This window comes from Phyllobates terribilis, unplaced genomic scaffold (assembly GCF_046119375.1).
Source record: "Phyllobates terribilis strain yellow unplaced genomic scaffold, ASM4611937v1 Scaffold_17__1_contigs__length_24005725, whole genome shotgun sequence".
Taxonomy (NCBI): domain Eukaryota; kingdom Metazoa; phylum Chordata; class Amphibia; order Anura; family Dendrobatidae; genus Phyllobates; species Phyllobates terribilis.
Window position 1 is genome coordinate 21,219,821 of NW_027362777.1, and position 18,352 is coordinate 21,238,172.

Sequence of the window (18,352 nt, forward strand, 5' to 3'; positions counted from 1 at the left end):
GGTAAAAATGCAATTTTTGTATTTGCTACAAATTTGTCAGGTACACAAGGGTTAATAGGTGAAACTGAACCCCATAATTTATTAAATAATGTCTCCTGAAAGCGGTGATGTCCCATATGTCGTCAGAAATTAGTTAGCCCACACCTCAGGGGCCACTCATTGCCATGGTGACTCGATGTCATCATAACAACACCTGGGTGACCAGAGCTAACAAGTTATTTAGGTCATGTGCAGTGCACGATCTACCTAACTTGTGTCAGTGCAGCACTGACAGTTATAAAGCAAAGCTTATACTTACATACACACACACATATATATATATATATACATACACAGTTGTGGTCAAAAGTTTACATACCCCAGCAGAATTTTTCATTTTTTGGCCTTGCTTCAGGGAATATGAATGATAACAAAAAAACTTTTTTTCCACTCATGGTTATTGGTTGGGTGAAGCCATTTATTGTCAAACTACTGTGTTTTCTCTTTTTAAATCTTAATGACAACCAAAAACATCCAAATGACCCTGATCAAAAGTTCACATACCGTGGTGATTTTGGCCTGATAACATGCACAGAATTTGACCCAAATGGGTTTGAATGGCTACTAAAGGTAACATCCTCACCTGTGACCTGCTTGCTTGTAATCCGTGTGTGTGCATAAAAGCTGAGTGAGTTTCTGGGATCCAGACAAACTCTTGCTTCTTTCATCCAGCCACTGACGTTTCCGGATTGTGAGTCATGGGGAAAGCAAAAGAATTGTCAACTGATCTATGGGAAAGGGTAGTTGAACTGTACAACACAGGAAAGGGATACAAAAAAATATCCAAGGAATTGATAATCCAGTCAGCAGTGTTCAAACTATGATTAGCAAATGGAAAATCAGGGGCTCTGTAAAAGCCAAACCACGGTCAGGTAGACCAACAAAAATTTCGGCCATAACTGCCAGCCAGGAAAATTGTTCGGGATGCAAAGAAAAACCCACAAATAACATTAGCTGAACATCAGGACTCTCTGAAAACTAGCGATGTGGCTGTTTCAAGATGCACAATAAGGAGGCACTTGAAGAAAAATAGGCTGCATGGTCGAGTCACCAGAAGAAAGCCATTACTGCACAAATGCCACAAAGTATCTCACCTAGAATACGCCACTACTACTACTGGAGGCAAATTTACACTCATCAGCCCGGATGCTGCGCATGGGACGTACTTGGACGTTCCAACATAACAATGATCCAAAACACAAGGCCAAGTCGACATGTCATTGGCTACAGCAGAACAAAGTGAAAGTTCTGGAGTGGTCAACTCAGTCTCCTGACCTCAATATCATTGACCCACTCTGGAGAGATCTCAGGCACGCAGTTCATGCTATACAGCCTAGGAATTTACAGGAACTGGAAGCTTTTTGCCAAGAAGAATGGGCAGCTTTATCATCTGAGAGAATAAAGAACCTCATCCACAACTACCACAAAAGACTTCAAGCTGTCATTGATATTAGAGGGGGCAATACACGGTATTAAGAACTGGGGTATGTGAACTTTTTGATCAGGGTAATTTGGATGTTTTTGGATGTCATTAAGATTTAAAAAGAGAAAACACAGTAGTTTGACAATAAATGGCTTCCCCCAACCAATAATCATGAGTGGAGAAAAAGTTTTTTGTTATCATTCATATTCTCTGAAACAAGGCCAAGAAAGGAAAAATTCTGCCGGGGAATGTAAACTTTTGACCACAACTGTAAGAGATTTCAAGAATGTGGAATGTTAATTGGAAGATATAAGAACTCTAATCATCAGGCAGTAATGGGCAAGCTGAAAGGATATATAGGAGAGATGAATGTATGTGATCCCTATGGTATGTTATTTTATTATTGTATGTACTGGTTTCTTGTTTTGTCAAAAAAAAACTAAATTAAAAAAATCTCAAAAATGTATTGGATTAAAAAAGAAAAAGACTAAGAAAAAGGCTTCTCCACTGTGTGGGTTCTCTGGTGCCTAACCAAAGTTGATTTCTGGTTAAAACATTTCCCACATTTTGTACATGAAAAAGGCTTCTCCCCTGTGTGAGTTCTCTTGTGCTTAACCAAAGCTGATTTCTGGTTAAAACATTTCCTACATTCTGAACATGAAAAAGGCTTCTCCCCTGTGTGGGTTCTCTGGTGCTTAATCAAATCTGATTTCTGGTTAAAACATTTCCCACATTCTGAACATGAAAAAGGCTTCTCCCCTGTGTGAGTTCTCTGGTGCTTAACCAAAGATGATTTATCGTTAAAACATTTCCCACATTCTGAACATGAAAAAGGCTTCTCCCCTGTGTGAGTTCTTTGGTGCTTGACAAAATCTGATTTATAGTTAAAACATTTCCCACATTCTGAACATGAAAAAGGCGTCTCCCCTGTGTGAATTCTCTGGTGCTTAACCAAAGCGGATTTATAGTTAAAACATTTCCCACATTCTGAACATGAAAAAGGCTTCTCCCCTGTGTGAATTCTCTGGTGCTTAATCAAAGCAGATTTATCGATAAAACATTTCCCACATTCTGAACATGAAAAAGGCTTCTCCCCTGTGTGAGTTCTCTGGTGGATATTAAGATGTGCTTTCTGGTTGAAACATTTCCCACATTCTGAACATGAAAAAGGCTTCTCCCCTGTGTGAATTCTCTGGTGCTTAACCAAAGCTGAATTATGGTTAAAACATTTCCCACATTCTGAACAGGTAAAAGGCTTCTCCCCTGTATGAATTCTCTGGTGCTTGACAAAATCTGATTTCTGGTTAAAACATTTCCCATATTTGGAACAAAAAAATCTATTCTCTGCTGTGTGTATTTTTTGATGTTTAAGAAAATACTTTTCAAGAGTAAAACTATTTCCATTTTCTGAACATGAAAATGGCTTCTTTCCTTTATGAGCAGTTTGTTTTTTAATGCTTATTTTTTTATTCTGATTTTCCTTAGTAGTCGGTAATGAATCAGAAGACAGGACCTGTTTCATAGGACTAGATGACAGATCTTTGCAGTGAAGGGATGATGATATATCTGTAGTAATGGCATTCACTTCAATTGTATCCTGTGGGATCTCAAGATCATGTGATTTAAAAACAGAAGATGTCAGCTGTCCCTCTGATCTCCTGGTACAGTTATCTGCCAAGAAAAAAACAATTATTAATTTTGAATAAAATATCCCTGAAATTTATATTTTTGAACATTTCTACTTAAAATGTCTGTAGAAATGACAAGTTATTGACAGAATGACAGTGAAACGCGAAAACCTCATAGGATGAACCAGTAGAGCGTGGTGTTCAACTGCTTGTTCATTCTGTCTCCAAAATATGGAATAAGAAGCCATCAAACAATGTTATGTAGGCAAAAATGATACCAAATAAAAACTTCTTCTTATCCATAAATCAACCCAGCAAAGTCCGCTCTCCCAAAGTCAAATCTCCCCCTCACTTCTGAGCCTTGCAGTGCGCCCAAACCACATTCAGCATCCATGTATTTGACATTACTATAGTGAGAAGAACCCACTTAATTTACGGTGTGTGTCTCCTGGAGCACAATCTGGACACTATGTGTTGGGCAATAAAATGGCCAATGTGCAATTTTCACTCTCCAACATCCACTGCGTGCTAATTTCTGGAAAGAGCCTGTGGAATCAAAATAATCGCTACGTCTATAGAATAATTCACTGCGGGTTATAATTTTCAAAATGGAGTCACTTTGTTATATTAAAGAAGTTCTCCAGTACTTTTTACAATTGCCCCAATGTCCCCCAATGTATTTATCATGTGACCATAAGTCTTTTTGTAATTACCTTCTGCAGTCCTTCTTGCCTGTGCGCATTGCTATCGCTGGCCGTTCTCAGGCATCACGTGACCCCCGATAGCGTCACTCACAAGCAAGAAAGACAGCAGAAGGTAATTACAAAGATTCTTATGGGCACAGGGTAAATACATTGGGGGACCTTGGGCAACTGTAAAAAGTACTGGACAACTTCTTTAAGGCTTCTGTAAATAGTTTCTTCCATCTCCTCTGGGATCTGCTCCCCTAATGTCTGCTTCTGTCACCAGGAGCCGCCTTAATCATTCTGCAGGTAGCACTGGTGATGGAGGAGACGTTGGAACCAGAAGCTCTGGGCAGCACAGGCTCTGTCCAAACACTAAGATTAGGGTTGCTGGGACCAGTAGTACCATCCAGTCTGGCAGTATGGGTGTGTGTGCTGTCCAGCTGGAGTAATCTGCTCCCTGCTTCAGCCATTTGGAAAGCACCGCACCCTACTAAAGTTGGAAGCATATTGCTGGAAGCTGCCAGATACAGCCTTGTTCTCCTCTGGTTCAGTCCTCTGTGCTCAGCTCCCGGCTTGTGTATTTGTTTACTGACTACTCTTGTGTCTTCTGATTTTGTACTTTCTCTGTCCTCCTGGTTATGACCCGGCTACCTGACTATTCTTTTTGGGGTTAAAGGGTGATGAGCAAAGCAATCCATGGGATCAAGAAAATGGCATATATAGCACCAAGCCTGTTTGTGGTAGCCATCTTTTGAGCTGCCAGGTGACCATGAACAGTGTCCCCAATACATTGGGTCTGAAATATATTCCAGCAAGATCTGCATTCAAATAGTTAAATGGCGCTCCTTCCCTCCTTATTCCTTCCCTTGTGCCCAGACAATAGTGTACAACCTTATATAGGGGATTGTTGGATTCAAGAGAAGTTGGAAAATAATTTGTAAGGTCCATTTGTTTCCTATTATCCTTTGTGAAGAATTCCAAAATTATCACCAGATAAAGTGACACACGTCAGATTTGAAAAATGGGCCCTGATTAGGAACATAATACTGGCTGCAGGAAGGGGTTAAATCAGAGGATTTTGGGAACTAACTGCTGTAGTCAAAAACTGTGAGTATAGACAATAACATCTACTGAAATGATCAAACTCGACAGTCTCCATCAGTAAGTAGTGAGTAACTAGTGGTGAAACCTCTCTGGGGTAATTGGAGTATGGGACTCGATGGCTCCTGACAATCTAAACTATCGTAAGGGACAATATTTTCTATCAGATGAGTTTCAAGAAGAAATATTAGACGTTCAAAGAGAACTTTTTATAATACTGCAGAGCTGAGGGGTCTTAAATTTAGACCTCGGGCATTGGGAAGAGACAATGGAGATCTTTCTTAAAGACTACCAGGGAGTTACAGACTCACATAAGTGAGGAAGGCCGATCCCACCACAATCAAACTATTACATAGAATGAACTTGTAAAAAAAGAAAGAATATAAAAACATGTAACATCCCCAACAACAACGTATGTATGAGGGGAGAAATCCAACACTAAACTGGAGTCACACTCATTTATGGTGGACCATTGGAGCTACTATGAATCCTGACCAGGAGAGTAGAGAAAGTATTAGCACCCCCATTTCAGGAGAGATTGTGCAGTAATCTGAATTTCTTAGGATCGAAAACATAATGGAATTTATGACTTGGAGTGAATCCATGAAACCAGGGCTGGAGCCAACACATCTCCTGCAGGCGTGAATAAATGTATATTACAGCCATCAGCCACGCACAGCTTAGAGATATATCATGGCACAGGTGTAATGCTTTTTATGTAGTTTAGCACAATCCTGTTTGAATTTAGTTGGTATAAAAAGAAATTGAAAAGTCAGGATAAAGGGAAACTCTGTTGTTATTGTACAGAAATTCACACTTGGCCTCACTGCACATTTAATGTTGTTGATAATAAAAGCGAAGTTTGGCCAGAAAGACTGGACCTGGTCTTGTAGGGACTATATGAGGACATTCAGCAGCACAGAAGGTAGATTCATCCAATAAGATATCAGGGATCTAGGAAGCCAACAGCATCATTACCCTCCGCTTTCTCTTACAGGTCCATCATAATTTTGATTTTCTCACTTGTCAGCACATTCTACGTACGCTGTCATTTGGCTTTATAGTTTACAGATCTGGGCAGGTAACGGTCAGCGTCTACTAATCCCAGGGGGTAGGTGGATCCTCCAGGTTGTAAGTTCTACAGAAAAGGTCTTTTACAATTACACAAAGTAATGTGAACATTTTCGGATGGAGGAAAATGTTGTGGCCTAGCGGTAAAATGGTGATCACACGATTGCGATACGGCCGGACTACACCACCGATAAAGCAGCCACAGCCGGTGACTGAGAAGAATCTGTGACTTCTCTGCATTTAGTGGTTACTACTCACCTGGGTAGTCATATGTAGGAATTTCCTCTTTACACCGCTCATCGCCCCTCACATATGTCTCTGTAGTATTAATATGGGTCAGATCTTCACCCTGAAACAAATATTATAAAAGTCACAGACAGATGAGAAGTCACATCTATGATCAGCTCTAATCCTGCCATCTCCACCGTTCTCATTACACAAGTATAAAACATATAATACTGGAGGATAAAACAAGACTGAACACAAGACCTTCACAGCCGTCTACACATCACAGGGGAGAACACATGACACCTTCTCTCCATCTACCTGATGATCCTGAGGAACATTGGGATCTTCTTGTTTACAGTCCTGTGGAAGAAGAGGACGGGGATATCTCTCTGGTGTTGTCCTCTTACTGGATAGATCTGGAGGAAACACATACAGGGACTGAATACATTCTTTACATACAGATAATTATAGGCCGTGTGGTTTTAGCCCTGTCTATTACCTGGTGATGTGAGGGGCTGTGGAACCTCCATCATGATGTCCTTGTACAGATCTTTGTGTCCTTCCAAATACTCCCACTCCTCCATGGAGAAATAGACGGCGACATCTTGACACCTTATAGGAACCTGACACATACAATGATACCGTCATCCCCCGATCCCTTCATAGCTTTACTGTATAATGTCCCAGCATTCCCAGCAGTGTCACCTCTCCAGTCAGCAGCTCAATCATCTTGTAGGCGAGTTCTAGGATCTTCTGGTCATTGATGTCCTCATGTATCAGGGGGTGAGGTGGAGGCCCTGTGATTGGGCTCAGATGTCTTCCCCATCCCTCAGACACAGGGGCCTGACAGCGCTCACTAGAGGTCTTCTTCACTACTGTGTAATCCTGGTTATGGATAGACACATTAATACATCTCACTCCAGACATTTCCAGAGTCCTCACCTCTCCAGTTCTGTCCATCTGTTATTCCCATATATAAGAATGATGTAATGTGACGTTATCAGAATCTCTCACCTTTCCAGTAAGCCGGAAGAGGATCTCTAGGGTGAGGTGTAATATCCTCTCCGCCATCTTGTCTCTATCCATATCCATCCTTGATAGGTGATTTAGAAAAATTCTCTTAATATAGAAGCTCTTCACTGAGGGGATCTGATATTGTAGAGACCTGAATGAGAAGAAGAGCCGATGTGACATCCTAAAGAATTCTGTGTATTAATACAATTACTGGAGACAATAAGGGAAATATATCAGTAGATGTGTAGATGTTGTATTCTCTAGTCTTTTATGGACTGGAACATAAGTTGAATTGCTGACTTAGACATCTCCTCCATACTTCCAATCACTGACTAAGTTGGCCACTGCTTCAGTAAGAATCACCCAGAAACCCAAGCAGCAATGGTATTTTTATTATTTTTACAACATTCTGCTTTTGTCCCTGACGTACTAATAAAACCTATATATTTTAGGCCACAGACAACAAGGAAGAAACTGCTTGGAGTCTGCAGCTGAATACGTTTCTTATAGACTCATCTTCCATAACGTTAATTCTCGTCATATACATTACACGTGACATGAGAAATAACAACTTCATGATGAGGACGACATCTTCATCTTCTAATACGGCTCTAGAAACAAATTTGGCCAGAGTCCGTCACTGACTACATCATCACCAGCCGTCTACATGAATGTTTCCCGTCTTTCCCAGGTTGTAATCTTTTATCACATTAGATCTCATTTATAAGAGCTGGTTTGTACGAACACCAAGACAGGAGTTATTTGATGCTAATGTCTCCTTGTACAGTGTTTTTTTTCCTGGATATCATGTTTCTAAAAGCATTTTCCTGTAGGTTTCCATATATTACATGAAAAACACCAAAAAAAGAAAACCAAGTGGTTAATACATAAAATAAAATTGGGGTTGGCGGGACTGTGACAACATTATACAGTATGTGGGTAGATGGCGGTACTGTGGGAACATTATAGTGTATGTGGGGGGATGGCGGTACTATGGGAACATTATACTGTATGTGAGGGGGATGGTGGTACTTTGGGAACATTATACTGTATGTGGGTAGATGGCGGTACTATGGGAACATTATACTGTATGTGGGAAGATGGCGGTACTGTGGGAACATTATACTGTATGTGGGTAGATGGCGGTACTGTGGGAACATTATACTGTATGTGGGAAGATGGCGGTACTGTGAGAACACTATACTGTATGTGGGAAGATTGCGGTACTGTGGGAACATTATACTGTATGTGGGAAGATGGCGGTACTGTGAGAACATTATACGGTGTGGGGAAATAGAGGTACTATGAGAGCATTATATTGAGAGGCTTAATGACCGCAGTCGCTCCTGTGACCGGGCCCAGCCACCACCAGCCCCTGCTGCAGCTGGATGTGTGTTCTCGGACTGACATTCAGCTTAGTGCCACAATACACGCTGCTGACCAATCAGAGGCCAGCAGCTGACATCGGCATGTACGTCATTAGAGGCGCATGGAAGTAACATCATGCTCTCCTGTCACTTCCAGCTGAAGTCAGCGGCAGCTCCAGAAAAGAGACACCACGCGGCGAGGGAGCGGAGAGAAGGTGAGTATAATGTTTTTTGTTTTTTTTTAAAATCAGCGAGTACACGGTGCCCTGGGCCATACTACTAGATGTAAGAGTATGAGCTGTGCATTATACTACATGGATGACTATGGGCTGTGCATTATACTACATGGATGACTGTGGGCTGTGCATTATACTACTACATGTAAGAGTATGGGCTGTACATTATACTACATGGATGACTGTGGGCTGTGCATTATACTACATGGATGACTGTGGGCTGTGCATTATACTACATGGATGACTGTGGGCTGTGCATTATACACTACTATGTCTGACTATGGGCTGTGCATTATACTACTATGTCTGACTATGGGCTGTGCATTACACTACATGTATGGACTATGGGCTGTGCATTATACTACATGTGTGGACTATGGGCTGTGCATTATACTACATGTGTGGACTATGGGCTGTGCATTATACTACTATGTATGACTATGGACTGTGCGTTATACTACATGTATGACTATGGGCTGTGCATTATACTACATGTACGGACTATGGGCTGTGCATTATACTACATGTGTGGACTATGGGCTGTGCATTATACTACATGTACGGACTATGGGCTGTGCATTATACTACATGTGTGGACTATGGGCTGTGCATTATACTACATGTGTGGACTATGGGCTGTGCATTATACTACATGTGTGGACTATGGGCTGTGCATTATACTACATGTATGGGCTGTGCATTATACCACATGTATGGACTATGGGCTGTGCATTATACTACATGTGTGGACTATGGGCTGTGCATTATACTACATGTGTGGACTATGGGCTGTGCATTATACTACATGTATGGGCTGTGCATTATACCACATGTATGGACTATGGGCTGTGCATTATACTACATGTATGGACTATGGGCTGTGCATTATACTACATGTATGGACTATGGGCTGTGCATTACACTACATGTACGGACCATGGACTGTGCATTATACTACATGTACGGACTATAGGCTGTGCATTATACCACATGTATGGACTATGGGCTGTGCATTACACTACATGTACGGACCATGGGCTGTGCATTACACTACATGTACGGACCATGGGCTGTGCATTACACTATATGTGCAGACCATGGGCTGTGCATTACACTATATGTACGGACCATGGGCTGTGCATTACACTACATGTATGGACTATGGGCTGTGCATTATACTATATGTATGGACTATGGGCTGTTCATTATACTACATGTACGGACTATGGGCTGTGCATTATACTACATGGATGACTATAGGCTGTGCATTATACTGTATGGAGGATTATGGGGAGTGCATTACACTTCTGTTATGGGGCCTCATCACTTCTATGTTCGCCCCTGGTGAGTGTAATAGTTTATGTTTTTCTATACACTAAAGAACAGAGGCAGAACAGGGGACATATACCAGGTTGGTGTCAAGGAAAAGGGACATACATATACAGTGGGTACGGAAAGTTTTCAGACCCCTTTAAATTTTTCACTCTTTGTTTCATTGCAGCCGTTTGGTAAATTCTAAAAAGTTCATTTTTTTTCTCATTAACCCCTTTACAACCCAAAGTGGTTTGCACGTTAATGACCAGGCCAATTTTTACAATTCTGACCACTGTCAATTTATGATGTAATAACTCTGGAACGCTTCAACAGATCCCCCTGATTCTGAGAATGTTTTTTCGTGACATATTGTAATTCATGATTGTGGTAACATTTCTTCGATATCACTTGCATTTATTTGTGAAAAAAACTGAAATTTGGTGAAAATTTTTCAATTTTCAAAATTTGAATTTTTATGCCCTTAAATCAGAGAGATACAGTACAGGCCAAAAGTTTGGACACACCTTCTCATTTAAAGATTTTTCTGTATTTTCATGACTATGAAAACTGTACATTCACACTGAAGGCATCAAAACTAGGAATTAACACATGTGGAATTATATACTGAAAAAAAAGTGTGAAACAACTGAGAATATGTCTTATATTCTAGGTTCTTCAAAGTAGCCACCTTTTGCTTTGATGACTGCTTTGCACACTCTTGGCATTCTCTTGATGAGCTTCAAGAGGTAGTCACCAGAAATGGTCTTCCAATAATCTTGAAGGAGTTCCCAGAGATGCTTAGCACTTGTTGGCCCTTTTGCCTTCACTCTGTGGTCCAGCTCACCTCAAACCATCTCGATTGGGTTCAGGTCTGGTGACTGTGGAGGCCAGGTCATCTGGCGTAGCACCCCATCACTCTCCTTCTTGGTCAAATAGCCCTTACACAGCCTGGAGGTGTGTTTTGGGTCATTGTCCTGTTGAAAAATAAATGATGGTCCAACTAAACGCAAATCGGATGGAATAGCATGCCGCTGCAAGATGCTGTGGTAGCCATGCTGGTTCAGTATGCCTTCAATATTGAATAAATCCCCAACAGTGTCAGCAGCAAAGCACCCCCACACCATCACACCTCCTCCTCCATGCTTCACAGTGGGAACCAGGCATGTAGAGTCCATCTGTTCACCTTTTCTGCGTCGCACAAAGACACGGTGGTTGGAACCAAAGATCTCAAATTTGGACTCATCAGACCAAAGCATAGATTTCCACTGGTCTAATGTCCATTCCTTGTGTTCTTTAGCCCAAGCAAGTCTCTTCTGCTTGTTGCCTGTTCTTAGCAGTAGTTTCCTAGCAGCTATTTTACCTTGAAGGCCTGCTGCACAAAGTCTCCTCTTAACAGTTGTTGTAGAGATGTGTCTGCTGCTAGAACTCTGTGTGGCATTGACCTGGTCTCTAATCTGAGCTGCTGTTAACCTGCGATTTCTGAGGCTGGTGACTCGGATAAACTTATCCTTAGAAGCAGAGGTGACTCTTAGTCTTCCTTTCCTGGGGTGGTCCTCATGTGAGCCAGTTTCTTTGTAGTGCTTGATGGTTTTTGCAACTGCACATGGGGACACTTTCAAAGTTTGCCCAATTTTTCGGACTGACTGACCTTCACTTCTTAAAGTAATGATGGCCACTCCTTTTTCTTTACTTAGCTGCTTTTTTTTTGCCATAATACAAATTCTAACAATTCTATTCAGTAGGACTATCAGCTGTGTATCCACCAGACTTCTGCACAACTGATGGTCCCAACCCTATTTATAAGGCAAGAAATCTCACTTATTAAACCTGACAGGGCACACCTAAGAAGCGAAAACCATTTCTGGTGACTACCTCTTGAAGCTCATCAAGAGAATGCCAAGAGTGTGCAAAGCAGTCATCAAAGCAAAAGGTGGCTACTTTGAAGAACCTAGAATATAAGACATATTTTCAGTTGTTTCACACTTTTTTGTTAAGTATATAATTCCACATGTGCTTTAAGTGTGAATGTACAATTTTCATAGTCATGAAAATACTGAAAAATCTTCAAATGAGAACGTGTGTTCAAACTTTTGGTCTGTACTGTATGTCACACAAAATAGTTAATAAATAACATTTCCCACATGTCTACTTTACATCAGCACAATTTTGGAACCAACATTTTTTTTTAATTAGGGAGCTATAGGGGTTAAAAGTTGACCAGCGATTTCTCATTTTTCCAACAAAATTTACAAAACCATTTTTTTAGGGACATCACATTTGAAGTCACTTTGAGAGGTCTTTATGACAAAAAATACCCAAAAGTGACACCATTCTAAAAACTGCACCCCTCAAGGTGCTCAAAACCACATTCAAGAAGTTTATTAACTCTTCACGTGCTTCACAGGAATTTTTGGAATGTGGAAAAAAAAGAAATTAACATTTAACTTTTTTCACAAAAATGTTACTTTAGACCCAATTTTTTTTTATTTTTGCAGGGATAACAGGAAAAAATGGGCCCCAAAATTTGTTGTGCAATTTCTCCTGAGCATCGGGTTGTCATAGCAACATCCTGAAAGCCGCGGCAGACAACGTTGGACGCCGGCAGGAGAGGTGAGTATCGGCGATCACCTCCTCTTGCCCCCACAATGCTGCGATCGACTTTGATCGTAGCATTGCGGGGTTTAATGTGGCGGGGGCTCCCAGCACATAGCATTGGGTGTCAGCTGTGACAATCAGCTGACACCCGGCGGCGATCACGCCTGCACAGCCTGTGTGCGGGCGAAATCCACAGGACGTACTAATACATACTTGGCTCTTAAAGCCCAGGGTGCGGGTACGTATTAGTACGCCCTGGGCTTTTAAAGGGTTAAAGTACACTCTGCACCCCATCTTGACTGAAAAAAAAAAATGTAGAAATTTTTGCTAATTTATTAAAAAAGAAAAACTGAAATATCACATGGTCATAAGTATTCAGACCCTTTGCTCAGTATTGAGTAAAAGCACCCTTTTGAGCTAGTACAGCCATGAGTCTTCTTGGGAATGATGCAACAAGTTTTTCACACCTGGACTTGGGGATCCTCTGCCGTTCTTCCTTGCAGAACCTCTCCAGGTTGGATGGTGAACGTTGGTGGACAGCCATTTTCAGGTCTCTCCAGAGATGCTCAATTGGGTTTAGGTCAGGGCTCTGGCTGGGCCAGTCAAGAATGGTCATAGAGTTGTTCTGAAGCCACTCCTTTGTTATTTTAGCTGTGTGCTTAGGGTCATTGTCTTGTTGGAAGGTGAACCTTTGGCCAAGTCTGAGGTCCAGAGCACTCTAGAAGAGGTTTTCATCCAGGATATCTCTGTACTTGGCCGCATTCATGTTTCTTTCAATTGCAACCAGTCGTCCTGTCCCTGCAGGACGTCCTGTCCCACCACCATGTTTCACTGTTGGGATTGTATTGGGCAGGTGATGAGCAGTGCCTGGTTTTCTCCACACATACTGCATAGAATTATCACCAAAAAGTTCTATCTTTGTCTCATCAGACCAGAGTATCTTATTTCTCATAGTCTGGGAGAACTTCATGTGTTTTGAGCAAACTCTATGTGGGCTTTCATATGTCTTGCACTGAGGAGAGGCTTCCGTTGGGCCACTCTGCCATAAAGGCCCGACTGGTGGAGGGTTGCAGTAATAGTTGACTTTGTGGAATCTTCTCCCATCTCCCTACTGCATCTCTTGAGCTCAGCCACGGTGATTTGGGAGTTCTTCTTTATCTCTCTCACCAAGGCTCTTCTCCCACGATTGCTCAGTTTGGCTGGATGGCCAGGTCTAGGAAGACTTCTGGTGGTCCCAAACGTCTTCAATTTAAGGATTATAAGGCCACTGTGCTCTTAGGAACCTTGAGTAATGCAGAAATTCTTTTGTAACCTTAGCCAGATCTATGCCTTGCCACAATTCTGTCTCTGAGCTCCTTGGGCAGTTCCTTTGAGCTCATGATTCTCATTTGGTCTGACATGCACTGTGAGCTGCGAGGTCTTATATAGATATGTGTGTGCCTTTCCTAATGAAGTCCTATCAGTTTAATTAAACACAGCTGGACCCAATGAAGGAGTAGAACCATCTCAAGGAGGATCACAAGAAAATGGACAGCATGTGACTCTGAGCAAAGGGTCTGAATACTTATGACCATGTGATATTTCAGGTTTTATTTTTTAATAAATTTGCAAAAATTTCTACATTTCAGTTTTTTTCCAGTCAAGATGGGGTGCAGAGTGCACTTTAATGAGAAAAAAAAAAATGAACTTTTTAGAATTTACAAGATGGCTGCAATGAAACAAAGAGTGAAAATTTTAAAGGGGTCTGAATACTTTCCGTACCCACTGTATATATCAGGATGGGGGGTGGTCGAAATCTCGTAACGGCACACTAGTTATGCCTCTGCTTATACTGTGTGGGGGGATGGCGGTACTATGGGGGCATTACACTGTGTGGGGCATCATACATACTGCATAAGGGGCATAATGGGGGCATTACACTGTGTGGGGCATCATACATACTGCATAAGGGGCATAATGGGGGCATTACACTGTGTGGGGCATCATACATCCTGCATAAGGGGCATAATGGGGGCATTACACTGTGTGGGGGGCATCATACATCCTGCATAAGGGGCATTACACTGTGTGAGGGCATCATATATATTGCATAAGGGGCATAATGGGGGCATTACACTGTGTGGGGCATCATACATCCTGCATAAGGGGCATAATGGGGGATTACACTGTGTGGGGGCATCATACATCCTGCATAAGGGGCATAATGGGGGATTACACTGTGTGGGGGCATCATACATCCTGCATAAGGGGCATAATGGGGGCATTACACTGTGTGGGGGCATCATACATACTGTATAAGGGGCATAATAGGGGCATTACACTGTGTGGGGGGCATCATACATACTGCATAAGGGGCATAATGGGGGCATTACACTGTGTGGGTGCATCATACATCCTGCATAAGGGGCATAATGGGGGCATTACACTGTGGGGCCAGTAAAGGGGTCCTGTACTATGAGAACAATACGTTTCCTCCCTTCCTGTCTCCATAGTTGGGTCGTATGTATCTATTACAGGAAACAGAACAAAAACCTTATGATTCTTATAAAGGGGCAACACAAGACCCCAAAAGAGTCTCGGTGCTGAAGGGGTTAATGCCCCCTGCGCCCAGTAATGGGGTCTCCACATACCTCCACCTGCAGAGCCGCCACCACATATATCGCTGCTCTGTGCGCACAGGACCTGTGATGAGGTCACAGGAGGGGAGGAGTCAGGGGTCACATGATCAGGGGCCTCAGTGGATGCAGGACTCTGCTGTGCTGGTTGTCATGGTGCTGGATGAGCTGAAGTTTATGTGTGGGGTCAGGAGGGGTTTATAGTGTGGATGTAGCAGAGCCGTGTGTGTACGAGGTGTACGGAGCAGAGCCGCGTGTGTACGAGGTGTACGGAGCGGAGCCGCGTGTGTACGAGGTGTACGGAGCAGAGCCGCGTGTGTACGAGGTGTACGGAGCAGAGCCGCGTGTGTACGAGGTGTACGGAGCAGAGCCGCGTGTGTACGAGGTGTACGGAGCGGAGCCGCGTGTGTACGAGGTGTACGGAGCAGAGCCGCGTGTGTACGAGGTGTACGGAGCAGAGCCGCGTGTGTACGAGGTGTACGGAGCAGAGCCGCGTGTGTACGAGGTGTACGGAGCGGAGCCGCGTGTGTACGAGGTGTACGGAGCGGAGCCGCGTGTGTACGAGGTGTAAGGAGCGGAGCCGCGTGTGTACGAGGTGTACGGAGCGGAGCCGCGTGTGTACGAGGTGTACGGAGCGGAGCCGCGTGTGTACGAGGTGTACGGAGCGGAGCCGCGTGTGTACGAGGTGTACGGAGCGGAGCCGCGTGTGTACGAGGTGTACGGAGCGGAGCCGCGTGTGTACGAGGTGTACGGAGCGGAGCCGCGTGTGTACGAGGTGTACGGAGCGGAGCCGCGTGTGTACGAGGTGTACGGAGCGGAGCCGCGTGTGTACGAGGTGTACGGAGCGGAGCCGCGTGTGTACGAGGTGTACGGAGCGGAGCCGCGTGTGTACGAGGTGTACGGAGCGGAGCCGCGTGTGTACGAGGTGTACGGAGCGGAGCCGCGTGTGTACGAGGTGTACGGAGCGGAGCCGCGTGTGTACGAGGTGTACGGAGCGGAGCCGCGTGTGTACGAGGTGTACGGAGCGGAGCCGCGTGTGTACGAGGTGTACGGAGCGGAGCCGCGTGTGTACGAGGTGTAAGGAGCGGAGCCGCGTGTGTACGAGGTGTACGGAGCGGAGCCGCGTGTGTACGAGGTGTACGGAGCGGAGCCGCGTGTGTACGAGGTGTACGGAGCGGAGCCGCGTGTGTACGAGGTGTACGGAGCGGAGCCGCGTGTGTACGAGGTGTACGGAGCGGAGCCGCGTGTGTACGAGGTGTACGGAGCGGAGCCGCGTGTGTACGAGGTGTACGGAGCGGAGCCGCGTGTGTACGAGGTGTACGGAGCGGAGCCGCGTGTGTACGGAGCGGAGCCGCGTGTGTACGAGGCGTACGAAGCGGAGCCGCGTGTGTACGAGGCGTACGGAGCGGAGCCGCGTGTGTACGAGGCGTACGGAGCAGAGCCGCGTGTGTACGAGGCGTACGGAGCAGAGCCGCGTGTGTACGAGGCGTACGGAGCGGAGCCGCGTGTGTACGAGGCGTACGAAGCGGAGCCACGTGTGTACGAGGCGTACGGAGCGGAGCCGCGTGTGTACGAGGCGTACGGAGCGGAGCCGCGTGTGTACGAGGCGTACGGAGCGGAGCCGCGCGTGTACGAGGCGTACGGAGCGGAGCCGCGCGTGTACGAGGCGTACGGAGCGGAGCCGCGCGTGTACGAGGCGTACGGAGCGGAGCCGCGCGTGTACGAGGTGTACGGAGCAGAGCCGCGTGTGTACGGAGCGGAGCCGTGTGTGTACGAGGCGTACGGAGCAGAGCCGCGCGTGTACAAGGTGTACGGAGCAGAGCCGCGTGTGTACGAGGTGTACGGAGCGGAGCCGCGTGTGTACGAGGTGTACGGAGCAGAGCCGCGTGTGTACGAGGTGTACGGAGCAGAGCCGCGTGTGTACGAGGCGTACGGAGCAGAGCCGCGCGTGTACGAGGCGTACGGAGCAGAGCCGCGCGTGTACGAGGCGTACGGAGCGGAGCCGCGTGTGTACGAGGCGTACGGAGCGGAGCCGCGTGTGTACGAGGCGTACGGAGCGGAGCCGCGTGTGTACGAGGTGTACGGAGCAGAGCCGCGTGTGTACTAGGCGTACGGAGCGGAGCCGCGTGTGTATGAGGCGTACGGAGCAGAGCCGCGTGTGTATGAGGCGTACGGAGCAGAGCCGCGTGTGTACGAGGCGTACGGAGCAGAGCCGCGTGTGTACGAGGTGTACGGAGCGGAGCAACGCGTGTACGAGGTGTACGGAGCGGAGCAACGCGTGTACGAGGCGTACGGAGCAGAGCCGCGTGTGTACGAGGCGTACGGAGCAGAGCCGCGCGTGTACGAGGTGTACGGAGCAGAGCCGCGTGTGTATGAGGCGTACGGAGCAGAGCCGCGTGTGTACGAGGCGTACGGAGCGGAGCCGCGTGTGTACGAGGCGTACGGAGCAGAGCCGCGTGTGTATGAGGCGTACGGAGCAGAGCCGCGTGTGTACGAGGCGTACGGAGCAGAGCCGCGTGTGTACGAGGTGTACGGAGCGGAGCAACGCGTGTACGAGGTGTACAGAGCGGAGCAACGCGTGTACGAGGTGTACGGAGCAGAGCCGCGTGTGTACGAGGCGTACGGAGCAGAGCCGCGCGTGTACGAGGTGTACGGAGCGGAGCCGCGCGTGTATGAGGCGTACGGAGCAGAGCCGCGTGTGTACGAGGTGTACGGAGCGGAGCCGCGTGTGTACGAGGTGTACGGAGCGGAGCAACGCGTGTACGAGGTGTACGGAGCAGAGCCGCGTGTGTACGAGGCGTACGGAGCAGAGCCGCGTGTGTACGAGGTGTACGGAGCGGAGCAACGCGTGTACGAGGTGTACGGAGCAGAGCCGCGCGTGTATGAGGTATACGGAGCAGAGCCGTGTATGTACGAGGTGTACGGTGAGCTGAAGTTTATGTGTGGGGTCAGGAGGGGTTTACAGTGTGGATGTAGCAGAGCCGTGTGTGTACGAGGTGTACGGAGCAGAGCCGCGCGTGTACGAAGTGTACGAG

At 45.7% G+C, this 18,352-nt stretch overlaps 2 protein-coding genes across 4 annotated transcripts in view; one reads left to right on the top strand and one right to left on the bottom strand.

Moving 5' to 3' along the window:
- The window catches only part of LOC141176136 (uncharacterized), a 534,162-nt gene extending 518,751 nt beyond the window's left edge, over positions 1 to 15,411 (bottom strand). Inside the window, exons 1-7 of one of the 2 annotated variants that reach the window (XM_073660134.1) lie at positions 15,333 to 15,411; positions 7,191 to 7,341; positions 6,882 to 7,061; positions 6,676 to 6,799; positions 6,495 to 6,592; positions 6,207 to 6,297; positions 479 to 3,133 (exon numbers count right to left, since the gene is read on the bottom strand). In XM_073660134.1, the coding sequence (XP_073516235.1) occupies positions 1,950 to 3,133; positions 6,207 to 6,297; positions 6,495 to 6,592; positions 6,676 to 6,799; positions 6,882 to 7,061; positions 7,191 to 7,341; positions 15,333 to 15,358 (1,854 nt within the window). In that variant the 5' untranslated portion in view covers positions 15,359 to 15,411 and the 3' untranslated portion in view covers positions 479 to 1,949. Of the gene's footprint in view, positions 1 to 478; positions 3,134 to 6,206; positions 6,298 to 6,494; positions 6,593 to 6,675; positions 6,800 to 6,881; positions 7,062 to 7,190; positions 7,342 to 15,332 lie in introns of those variants that run through there. The other variant, XM_073660135.1, reaches the window with a different exon arrangement.
- LOC141176132 (uncharacterized) overlaps positions 1 to 18,352 on the top strand; it is a 725,229-nt gene that overhangs the window by 413,988 nt on the left and 292,889 nt on the right. The window lies entirely within an intron of this gene.